We start from the raw sequence: 12,834 nt of genomic DNA on the forward strand, positions 1-12,834 counted from the left end.
CGCACGCACGCACACGCGCGCACGCACGCACGCACACACGCACGCACACACACACAGGGGCACGGTCCGGAGCCGACGTCAGAGGGGCTTCGTAGAACTCGGAGATGACCCTCGCAGCGCGGCCGGGTAGCCATTGTCCTGCGTCTTGGTCGGCGCGTGGGAAGGGGTCCCCGACGACGTTCCCGCGGCAACTCCCCCGCTCGCGGCCGACCCGGTTGGCGGTGTCGTGTTGCGGCACAAAGCCTTCTTCGTCGAACTCATTCATTCCCAATCTCGACGAGGCCGTGTAGTTACAATGGCGACGAGGTGACGCCGTGGCTAGAGGTTTGCGGTGGTGCTCCAGGAAAAGATGACGTCCGTTGGCGCAACTGGCAGGCAAAACTTGCACGTCATCGGGCCGTTCTTAACAGGATGTAGCCAAGGCCATGTTTGATATGATTAGTTATACTGTAGATGCAAGTAGGCTGACCGGGATTATTACATGTCGTACGCCAAGGTGCCTGTGTGTAATCACAGTGGAAATTACAGAGCTACTTGTTGTATACAGGGTGTTTCACGTAACATGAACCAAGGATTAAAAAAATAGTGGTTAACCGCGACTGAATGAAACCAGTGACGTATGGTTTGCCGTCATGTGGTGCTCCTTAGAATATTTCTTATATTGCGCTTAATTAGGTAATTAACTAAGATCTATTACGCTAGACAATTACATACACTTTAGCGCCGAGTGCGTTTTGCTACGCTGTAGAGGGCATTCCAAAACGACCGATCCAATTTTTTGTGGCAACGTGCATATTGGGGGGTGATTTTTTTCCGGCGTTTAAAGACAGTCCGCGAAATATGTAATGAAACCACGTGACTAAGCGCATGCGCTACCGTTAAGAGAACGCTGAGGTATACGCGTAAAAGCATAAAAAAAGAATGCCTAAAAAAGTATTCAGCGGGAGCCTCGCGTGAGCAGTTATCTCGGCCAGACATCTCATCCGGAATGCCGGAGAGCGGTCTGGCCAGTTGTCTAGCAAAATTGTCGAGTCATTGCCAGCCGAGCAAATAGGTGGCCGTCTTCGAGATAAAGCTAACGCATGAGCGCACTCGATTCCAGATACCGAGGTGATGCGACAGTCTCAGGGTGTTCTTCTTGTGTTTTCTTTAGTTGTGCGTCACGACATACGTCAAGGCGCGAATTTCAAATTCATAAAGGTTAATGCGCCACATGGTGGTGAACGGAGGAAGGCAAACGAAATTTATCTAATTCGTAGGTATGGTTAGCTGACGCGAGCATCAAAACGAAAGAGAAGTAATTTGAAATGAAGTTAAGAGACACTATGTTATTTTCTATTCCTTTTCAGTAAAGGAAAAAAAGTTTTGCGTGTAAAGGAAGTTATACTTTGCGACTCGGCCATATGACTCGGCTTTCTTGCGTCACCCAGCGGCGAGCCAATGGCAGGCCAGACATGCGACAGACGCACGACGGAAGCGTGCGCGGCCGCACGCGCGTTAGACATGCTGTCTTTTTTTTTCGCGTAAATCGCGCAACCTCTGTTCTCTCGACGTCTTTGCGGGTCCCTGCTGCTCTTCGGCGCGGCGCTCCTGCGGTATTTGACCACGGCAAGGTGAGAAATTTTGCTTGGCAGTGTACTGTACGCTGCCTTTCGAGCAATTGAGGCTTAGGTTAGGGCACGGCTGAGACGCAGTTAGCGAAGGACACGTCGGGCGCTGTCGCGCAGTTAGTTCGGCGTGTGCTGAATGTTAGCGGGACGATTGTTTTTCTAGCGCTAAGTGCCGTAAGACGCAACGGGAATGAAAAGGACACTGGATATGAAGCGGGCACGAAGTGACGCAGAGGACCGCTCCCCTGTGTCACCTCGTGTCCGCTTCATGCCCAGTGTCCATTTCATTCCCCTTGCGTCGTACAGTACTTAGCGCGAGAAAAAGGAATACCCACCAACTAGCCCAGTTCATAACTCTTGCTGGGACAAGTTTTTTTGTCGTTTTCTATGGCCCGCAACAATATCCAACTTATTTTGGGACTTCTTAGCGCATGCCGGCCGCCATGTGACGCAGTTAGCAAAAGATAGGTCGGCCGCCATGGCGCGGATAGTTTGGCTAGTACTGAATCTTACTGGGAAAAGCTTAGCGACAAGGTACTGAACCTTACTGGGGCAAAGCCGACGGGTTGTGTGGGAGTGTGCGCGCTTCTTCAATTTGGAATATGGTCTTTGCTCTCTACATCACGTTTTCTTTTATTGCGGCAGCAGTTGCATGGACATTCCAGGCGCATTTCAGTCGTCGTTGCTGTGATGTTCCGTATGAAGTCCAAGTCTGATAACATCGTAGCCGCGTGCCGTGTGCTGCGGGGGCGAGTGAATGCGTGCGAGAATGAGCCAAGGATGGCCGCTCGATTTGGCGCGTGCGAGGAAGGAAGGCGGATATAAAGCGTGCCATATTCAGTCACGCGCTAGGCACAGGGACGGGCAACGGGGGGGGGGGGGGGGGGGGTGCGTTCTACCTTGGCGGCGGCTGCATAAGTCGCAGCTGAGCGCGGGCCCTATCTCGAAAGCGATCTGTAATGGGAACAGTCGAGGCCTGCTAAGGGCAGATAACTTTGCGTTCCCTGCGTTCTCGCCGCGTAGTTCGCGTTGAAGCGATAGGCAGCACGCGGGTCAATTCACTCTGCTGCAGCTGCCACTATTTCAAACGCCAGCGTTTTGACAGCCAGTGTCAGCGGTCGTCGAGTGAGACGTGTTAATGTTTGCCCGTGCGCGAGTGGCTCTATGCATGTAAGGGATTCTTTGAAGGTTTACACGGCCGATAAAACTATCTTCGTATAGCTGTCTAATAATTGCTATCAAAATGGATGCTTCGCCTTGCGGATGAGTATTTCTTTTTTTTTTGCAATATGAACCGATGAGGTAATTCATTGTGCGTGTCTTTTCCCGTATCCCAAATTAGTGGCGCCGTCCTTGATGAAATAAAATTATCTTGCAATTGGTTTGTGAAGGGGTTCTAGGAACGGAATTCTAGTAACGGTATTTGTTTCCTTGTACCTTGTATTGTACAAAGAAAACGTTATTTGCACGAACTGCTCTGCCGATAGGAATATTGCAGCGGTTTTGTGAAGTTCAATGAAGGCGCTTTCATCTCGTTCCGGTAGCTAGTCGAGAAACGACGAAGCAGTTCCCTTTCCTAAAGATGACGATAGTACGTACTGCAAAATACAGATAAGGCCTCTGTCGGTCGTTCTGCTGGTCATCACAATGTCGCGCGCATGCTATAGTATCACAGGTGGCAAAAGGCTGTTTCGCTCTCTCACGATTTCTTTATCAACACGGCAAGTTGGGCGAATCGGCTGGCTAGCATCGTCCAGCTCAGCGTCTTTGTCATTCTGTCGCGCTGTTTGATTTCTGCGTTTGGACGTTGCCTTCGCCGAAGTAGAAGGCACTGTAGCCTGCACTCTTATCGCGGCTTGCTTTTACCTTGGCTGCCATTTCGCCATATGTCGGTGCATGTGGTTGCGTGCAAAAATGCCCACCTGTTTTCGTAAATAGCAGAAGCTTCTGCGGTGACGCCGCAACTCGCGCCGCTTTTTCGGAAGGACCACCCAGACTGACTGAAAGAATGCTGGCTGCTCATTTATGTAGGACGTTCCTGGGGCTCGTGGTTCGACCAAAGCAGAGATGGACAGCCGGGCCAAGCTGCGTTTTCCAGCAGACGAGGTGAGACCACTTCAAGCAACGGTATTGTACGTAATTACGCACAGTCAGCATTTCGCGTAGCAGCTATGCAAAGTGTCTTCCGCTCATTTCTGCACGAAAACGATTTTTTTCCTGCTCGAGAAGTACGCCTGCCAATCGTTAGACAAGTGAACTACAGCCGACAGTTCAGTGCAGCGCGCCAATGAATTTAATGCCGTTGCGTTGAAAAAACCTATTCGTTCCACATTTCGAAACGTAAATCAAAACGTGAAAAAAGCGCGTTCATTTGCTATTGCAGGCAGCTTTAAGTTTGCTGGCATTTTGCCGTGGTTTTGCAGGTTTCTGTCGTGGCACCGTCGGCAGAAAACATGCCGAGTCAGGGATACGCCAAAAAAAGAAAGATTATGCAGATTCAAGGCACATGTTTGAATGTATTTGAAGCGAACCCTTATATTTGCCTTGTCAACTCGTGGCGTTGCGTACAGTTAATTTGATCCTATGCAATGGGTAAATCGATGCTATATTTATACAGAACATTTGCCTCGTACGATTTTTAGTCGTACACTACACCGTTCAGAAGCTATTCCGAGACGCTAACAGCAATTGACACGGATGCACTTTGTGAGACGTTTTCCTAGCAATGTCACGAGGACGATGTGTGATGCATGACAAGGGAAGAATGCTGTTGACAGATAGCGCTCAGAGTTCTGGGAGACATTTGCAATGACGCTTCGTTGTTGCCTCGAAACATGGCTATTATGGGCGTATTCGAGACAGTTGTAATCTTGCAAGAAAGCGCGGTTCAGCAGCTTTGCATAGACGGTCATATACACACACCATCGCAATTGTTTAAATATCGCGCGACCGGAAAGCCGATCAGCGCCGTACCACGAGGCGCATCGGCTGCGCTAAGCGCAGCCGAGTGCAAGTCTCCTCGGTTAGCTGTTCTAGTAGGCTGAATCACCCTTGTGCTTTCTGATGCCTTATCTGTTGCTTTATTTATTTATGGACACCTTACACAATCATGTGGAGAGTGGGAGCATCGAGAAAGACGAGACACGCCCACAGACGTTGTTGTTTCTGGACTACATAAGAGATGCAACTGTATTGCGCCATCTGACGCAGTAAGGAGCCGTTGTGATCGCAGCATCAGGCAATAATGCATATACAGCCTGTCTCAGCAGTGACTTTCGCGCAGGGTTTAAAATGCCTCCTCGAGTGCCAAAAGAAATGAGGCCGCGATATGTATGCCGCTGGCACAGTGAATCTCGCAGATTGCAAACACAGTGGATATAACGCAACCCACTGTTAACAGAATCGTGCAGGCGTTCAGAGATGACAGGTGCATTGGTGATGCAGCAAGTAATCTGCCCGCCATACTACTGAAGAGGACGACGCTGCCTAAGCTGCCGTTGCTGATGCTATTCCTTCCATGACAGCTGGCCAGGTCAGAGATGCGGTCGGCTTCGACGTCAACTCAGAAATGGTTTGACAACGGCTTTTTCGAAGTAGGTTTCAGGAACCGAAGAGCTGCCAAGGAGCCGTGGTTTCCAATGAGGCGAGGGAAGACAGGCCCGCGTTCGCTCCAGCCCATCTTCACTGGAATGCAAATGACTGACGAAACGTTGTTTTCCTTGACTAGACCACGTTTTGTACCCAATGCAGCCAAAAACAGGTCTGTCGACCAGACCTCATGAGGTGTATATTATTTCCGAGTTTTTATTATGTTTAATTCAGCGCGTTTCCGTGCATCCTGCTTACTGTAATTGTATAGTGATCTGTCTTTACGACATCATGCCCACAGACATGCGTCGAAAAGCGCTGTAATTTTGCATCTAAGTAATCGATAATATTCAGGTAAGACCCCCTCCACTTCACTTTCATTTCCTTAAAGACCCCTCGCTGAGGGTATTATATAAGGGGTGGGGTTCACAAATGTTTATTCTAATTGGTGGCCACATGAGTTCAATGAATATTAATACTAAGGTCATCAGCAAACGTCGATGAACAGGTGATTTCGGCTATGTGACGGGCCAGGCCTTTCCAGTCGGTTGATGATCGGCAGAAGAAAGATGCAGAGAAGGTAGTAGCCTACGTTCAGCAAGTCAGGGCCAGTGGACGCAAGGGTGTGAATGTTTGGGGCATAACCAAGGATGGCCTTCAATCTCTACGCAGGACTCAAGGACGAATGTGCATTGAGGCCTGTATAGAAATCAAGGCCTGCTTCCCTGTGTTCTAGGTGGTCATTTTCCAGCCGGACACTACTGGCATCAGCAAGACTTGTCACCCGTCCACACGTCGCGCTCTCTGCTAGCGAACCTGCAAGATCTTGGCGTCATGACACTATAGATTGGCGGCCGTTAGGGACAGATACGAATACTATTCAAAACATTTGGAGCATAATGAAACTCACCCTGTCAAGGATGTAGGCCCATCACGCAAGTTCTGACGAATTGTGGGCTGCAAATGAAGAACAGTGGGAGACCCTGGAAATGGAACCCCGACACCGTTCCAGCTCTCTACGACTCGCTGCCGTGTTGTGTCGCCGAGTTCGTCTACTCTGCCGGTGACCTTTCTTCGTATTGACAGATCATACAAATACACAAAATGAAGCTTTCTCTCCATTTTTTAGGTTCAATAAACAGCAAAATAAAGGTATTTATCATGACTCCAACGTGTCTCCATGAATGTCATCGTGGTCGCAGTGGCTAAAGCACAATGGATAAAGCAAAATCTTATATACGGAAGTCTGCAAATGAATTGACGTGTCCTAATACGTGCATAGTTTCTTCTTCGCGAAAGCATGCGTAATTAAAATTAAAACCGTGGAAACTGACAAGCTTTAAAACAAATTAAATGGAGGCAAGCACGCCTAGCTGTGGGCGTGCGTCATTGCTGTGTTGAGTCTCTGTTCCTCGTTGCTTTAAGCAATTGCCAGTGCAAGGCGTCCATAAGAAATAAAGAATAAAAAGGAATCGATAACGCAGCAGAAAGCACGGGGCGATTCCGTCAAGCAGAACAGCGCAGTCGAGGAAACTTCCAGTGTGCTGCGCTTTGCACGCACGCGCATATACTCTTTCACATTTCGCTGATGCACTCCTTAGCACGGCGCTGATTGGAGCTCCGGCGATGTTCAAAAATTGCAAGGGTGTACTCTGTCGCGGTTACGTGCTTACGTAGGTGAGTATCTTTGAAAAGTAATCTTATCAGCAGGGTAAATACCAGTATCTTCAACGTTCGTCGAGGCACTAGGTTAAAATTTAGAACAATCGTGTTTTCGTGACCCATGCTGCCTCCTGGGCGAGACCAGTGTTATCGCATATTTGTGGGCAATATGGAGATTCCGTCTTACGTTCACTTTTTGTACCTTTCGGTTCGGGCACTGTTTTTAATTCTCTTGACTACATTCTCTTTGAATTACTTGCTGACCCCAGGGACCTGTTACATTCTCTTAGCAACCTGTAATAATACTACTAATGACAATGATAATCAGTTAAATTCCTAGCGCTACATGATTACGCAACAATGATGATGGCACGACGAGGTGATGGCTGTGTCTTCGGTGGCTTGACTTAAGTGCTGCGGCAGGAAAAATTTGCAGCGCGCGTTGTCCAAGGTTTATGGATGCAGCTTTTAGCTTTCTTTGCCTCTTTGGCCCGTTTACCTTGATTATAGATGGTCAGTGGTCTGTAGTCGATGGTCGGGCTGGTCAAGAAAGTCTCGTTAGTTCGTTAGGTCACTCGTTCAGTCATCCGTTCATTAGTTCGCTCGTCCAGCCGTTTGTTCGTTGGTTCGCTCAGGTTATACGTTTACATTGGCGATCATCGTAGATAGTTTCTGAACAGTTTATTTTTCCCACAACACTTAAGTAGTCATGTCATGCCACCGACGTCATTGTCGTCATCACATTCTCGTCATATCGCCGTCGTTTTATAATCCTGTGGTTGTCAAGCTCAGAATGTCAGTGTCGTCGTCGAAACGTTTCACTGTCCCTATGCCATCGCTGTCGTTATTGTGATGCCTTCGTCGCACGACTGTGGTGGCTTTGTCAACGCCGCCATGTTGGCGTCATAGCGGGGTTTCGTCGCGATTGTCACTGGCACTGCCGCCGTCTTGCCGTAGTCGCCATCGTAACATTGTCGCAATGTCAACGCCACAGCTGTTGTATTGGCACCCTCGTAGTTATTGTCGTACCTGAACGCCGTTGTCATCCTTCGCATTGTCTTGCGTTCGTTGTGACCTCGACTTTTCATTCTCTCTCTCTCTCTCACGCACACGCACCCACACACGCACACGCACTTACGAGAAGAGGAATTATCTTGGAACACGGCTCGAAGGTTCCTTTTAGGTAGCGAGATAGGTAGGCATACAGACCCACATAGCGGAGGATAACGTAACCACCACCTAAACATTTTAAACAGTGTAGTAGGAGCAGCTTTAGTACGCGCTTTCCACAGGTTGCGTATTTGTTCAGATGTGTATACTTTATACCAAAGCTTTATTTGTCTAACCTCATGTGTTTACGTGGCTGCTGCTGGTTGGTCGTTCGGCAACTAGGAGTGTGTGTGCGCGTGTGGATATATATATATAATCGATAGAGCGTAGAATCACAGCATCCGGCACACAAATGGTTTAAATAGAAGCACGTAGGAGAATAACAGGACGTTACTGACGTTTCGGACGGGGCCTCGCCTTCATGAATACGTCATATATATGCATGCGCGAGTGTCACATGTGCTTGGCGTGGCAGTGCCAGCAAATGACATATACATAACCCCAGTATACGGACCGGCAATGTAGTGCCAATGTGCACTTCTGTTCGATGTAATAAAAAGAGTAAATTCCTACGTAAAATCTTAACATATAATATCAGGATATTAGTATCTCTGAAGCACACATACGTCTTGATGAATTAGCAAATTACAACGAATTGATTCTTTAGTGCACTTGATGTTCTTTGAAATAGCTATTCGGCAGGTTCAAATACGTGTGCGACTGGGGCACGAGAGGTACACAATTCCAAATGTATATAAACATGTCATACTTCTCTGTGCATACAACTGTCATCACCAATTTTGCATCGACAAGCATCGAAAGACAGGGAGGTTAGCCAGTGAAAGTACCGGCTAGCTACCCTGTGCTGTGGAAAGTCGTAAAGGGAGTAAAATGCGATCGAAGTAATGAAGATACAGAAAGATTAGGAGAGAAGACAACGAGACAATCAGTTATGTGCGCCCTAGTGTATATTACACCCGTAACTTCCCTTCCGCGGCGCTAGCTAATTAGGAACTTCACTCAGCTCACGGTGTGTTTGTCTGTCTGCTGGTCTGTTAATCCTTATCTGATCTGTTCCACGCCAGCTTAGGGCACGGGGCAGTCCAAGGTGTGGTGCGTAGAGGATGGGGTTGCTCTGCTTAGGGAACAGAGTTCGTTACCAACCTGCAAACCAACTTGTGTTACTGAGTTTTAACGGTACGCGCCGCTCTTAAATGAACTTGTTTCACGTTATCTTGAGTCAGTGTCCATATTCCTTTACGTATGCGCCGCTCTTCAATAATTTTTGTTTACGCCAACTAGGGCGACTGGGGTGCTCAAGTGGCCTGGTGTCTTGGTTCCCGCCCTGCAGACCTGGTGACGAGCAGTTCTTGCCTACTTGTGTATTGCTGCCCGTACAGCGGACTTAGTGGCCAGCTCTTCTATCAGCCTGGTGTCTTGCCGTCAACCGTGTGCCACCCGTTCTTGCGAAGTGGTATCTTGCTGTCAAGTCTACGGGCCTAATGGCCAGCTGTTGTAAAGACCTGGTATCTCTCTATCCACCCTGCCGGCTTAGTGATCAGCTGTTCTAGCGGCCTGATCTACCGCTTATCATAAGAATGCACGTGCCTTAAGGATTCACATGAGGCAAAAGTCTGTTTATTTCTATCATAATTTCTTTACAAAAACGTCAAGTTGGACGAGTTCGTAGATCAACATCATCGAATACCTGCGTAGTGAGCATTGAGTGCTCGTTAGAAAACCCCCGGGTGGTCGAAATTAAACCGGAGTCTGGCACTACGCCGTGCCTCATAATCATATCTTGGATTTTGCACGTAAATTTGAATTGGAATTTTGGGCTTGGTTCAGGCAGCTCGGGAACTCGTAGCCGAGTCAAGTTTCGTGTCCCAGTTGATGAGGTGAGCACAATGCTTGCAACTGTTTTGACGTAATTACGCTCAATCAACCTTTTGTGTAACCATTATATGCGAAGTTCTATTACGCTGCTTTTTGCTGTAAGCGCTTCCTTTTTGGTACCTGTGAAGTAGGCGTATCAATGGATAGTCAAATGCACTGCAGCTTCTTGTTCAGTGCAGCACGTCGCTGAATTTGATGTTGACGCGTAGAAAAAGTAACCTGTTCCTTCCGTATTACGAAACGCTATTCCAAACTGATAGTGAATTCAAGGAATACTGTGGGCAGCTAAGCTATACATCTGCCGAGCTATACATCTGCCGAGGTTTCGCCTTCTTACTGATTGCTTTCGTGGCACCATCGGTGGGAAAAAATTTCGAATCTGTAATACGCCGAAAAACGTGAGTCATGCAAAACAATCATAATAATAATCTTCAAGACTCATATTGAAATCTGTTTGAAGCAACGCTTTTTTATTAAACGCTATACAACTAACGGCGACGTTGAATTTTATTCATACAATGAGTAAATTCATGCAATATTGATGCATAGGCTTCACCTCGCACAATACGTATATTGGTGCGTCGCAGCGTTCACAAGCTATTCCGAAATGCAAACACCAAACCAGATGGGTGCAGTGTTAATGTCTGTGTATCGATGCGACGAGGACAAGTGTGATGTGTGTTGCTTTTCGAGTAGAACGGTAATGACAGGGGTATGCAGTGAAAAGTACGACACATTCGTATTCATATGTACTCGGGTCGTATTAGAGACACTCGTAATCTTGATATAGCGTGGTTTTGAAGCTTTGCGAAGGTGGTCCCAGAGGACCATGTATCCTCTGCTGTATAACCTACGTCCTCAGGCCTCTGAATATCTGAAAAGCGATCGTATCATTATGGGAGGGAAGAGATTCTTCGCCGTAGGTCAAAGCACTAGAAAAAAATTTAGAACGATCGAGTTTACGTGGCCAGGGTGCTTTATTGGTGAGGCCAGTGTATCGCATAACATTTTGTTTATTCATTTCTTTGTGGACAACTTTTGAAACATTTGTGTTCAATATGGACCTTCTGTCTTGTGTTCACGTCTGTTTGTGGCTTCCGGCAACTCCATTTTCACTTCTCTGTCGTTTCATACTCAGAGTTATTTTCTTACATTCTGTTACCAACCTATAATAATATAACAATAGTAATATTAGTAAAATACCATTACCACTACTAATAGGCGTCAGTGACATTCTGAGGACGACAACAAGATTGCGACACAACGACGCTGACATGATGACGGGGTGATGACTATGTCGTCGGTGGCATAACTAAACATCTGTGGGAGGAGAAAATGGCCACTATAGGCATGAATAGCGCATGCGTCGTCATTTATGATGATGCTTAACAGCGGTAGGGGTCGACAACGGCCTTGTGCACTGTAGAATGCGTCTGGTTGCAACTTTTACACGAATAGCTTTCTTTCCCCTTTCGACCGTTTTTGTCGTTGTTCGGTGGTCGATGATTGATTTTCGGATTCGGCAAAGAAAACGTTCGTTCTCAGTTCGTTCGTTCGTTTTTTTTTCAATCATTCAGTCAATGGTTCGTTCGTTCGTTAGTTCGCTCCAGCAGTCTTTCATTCGTTCATTCCTTCACTCTTTTGTTAGTTTGCTCCTTCAGTCATTCGTTAGGTTCTTAGTTCGGGCTATTTATACGCTGATAATCATCGCCGATGATTTCTGCATTTTCTTTCTGCCACAGCAGTTAAGCACTTGTGCGACCAACGTCGCAGTCACAATCGCATCGTCATCATGTCGTCGTGACTTTGTAATCTTGTGGCTGTCATGCTCAGCATGTTGGTGTCATCGTCATCTTCTTTGTCGTTGTCGTCATGCCGTCATCGTAATCGTTTCCGTATCTCATTGTAGCCTTTACGGCGCTGTATTCTTTAAGCCCCTGAAGTGGTTGTCATCGCCGTCATGTTGACGTCATAGTCAAGCTTTGTCGCTGTCGTCATGACCGCGTCGGCCGCGTGGTCGTCTTGCAGTGTTAGTCCTTGTGGCATGGTCGCAGTGTTTGTGCTATCGCTGTCACCACGGCGTCGCGGTCATTTTTGTCCTGCTTCAACGCCGTTTTCATTCCTGAGGTTGTGTGGACGTCGTCGTACCATTGCCTTCGTATTCTCTCTCTCTCGCACACAGGCCAGATGAGCGCACACTCATGTGCACACACACTCGCACACTGTTATTAATTAGGTTTCGAGATAAGTAGGCAGGCAGGCGGCAACCCGCCGATCAGATAACCTGAAGTACTTAACCGGTGTAAAAGGAGCACCTTTGATATTTACATTTCTCAGCTTTCGCAATTATTTAGATATGTATGTTAAAGCGAATATTCCACTGCCCACTCGGCCGGGTTTAACGTGGCTGCTGCTGCTGAGTCGGTCGGTCGGGCGGACATATTTGTGAATATATGTATAGAAAACTATATCGGGTGATCATTTTTATATTGTGCAGAATTTTTAAATATCGCGTGTGGCAGATGGTGAAACCCATGCCATCATCAAAATTGGTTCCTAGTGGATATGCCTTGCAACCTAATCACAACATGTGCCATAAACTGATCTTCGTGAACTTTCGCCGATTAGTTGATTGTACGTCGGTTTTTTGTGAAATTATTGTCAGCTTCTTGAAATACTTCAGATGGCGGAATAAAATTACGCCATCTACCACAAGAGTTCTTTAGAAATTCTGCAAAACGTACGAATGATCACCTGTATGTGTGTCGAGTGCAGGCACCATCAAACAGGCTTATATAACCTCTGCATGCTGACCAATAAGGTAGTAGTAAGATAGTAGTGATTAGGAGTAAATTCCTACATAACACCTGAACATCTAATACAGGCACTCAAGTATCTTTGAAGTTCACAGACGTCGATATGATTGGCACATTATATTTTAGTGATCACTTAGGGAACTTGATTGATT

At 47.1% G+C, this 12,834-nt stretch overlaps 1 protein-coding gene across 9 annotated transcripts in view; it reads left to right on the forward strand.

Moving 5' to 3' along the window:
* Positions 1 to 12,834, forward strand: part of LOC126517957 (uncharacterized) — a 43,873-nt gene that overhangs the window by 11,025 nt on the left and 20,014 nt on the right. For 2 of the 9 annotated variants that reach the window (XM_072285589.1, XM_072285590.1), the window contains exons 2-3: positions 3,642 to 3,716; positions 9,273 to 9,326. In XM_072285589.1, the coding sequence (XP_072141690.1) occupies positions 3,642 to 3,716; positions 9,273 to 9,326 (129 nt within the window). Of the gene's footprint in view, positions 1 to 969; positions 1,614 to 3,641; positions 3,717 to 5,870; positions 6,365 to 9,272; positions 9,497 to 12,834 lie in introns of those variants that run through there. The other 7 variants (XR_008609749.2, XR_008609750.2, XR_011891176.1 and 4 more) reach the window with 7 other exon arrangements.

Source organism: Dermacentor andersoni, chromosome 11 (assembly GCF_023375885.2).
Source record: "Dermacentor andersoni chromosome 11, qqDerAnde1_hic_scaffold, whole genome shotgun sequence".
Taxonomy (NCBI): Eukaryota; Metazoa; Arthropoda; class Arachnida; order Ixodida; family Ixodidae; genus Dermacentor; species Dermacentor andersoni.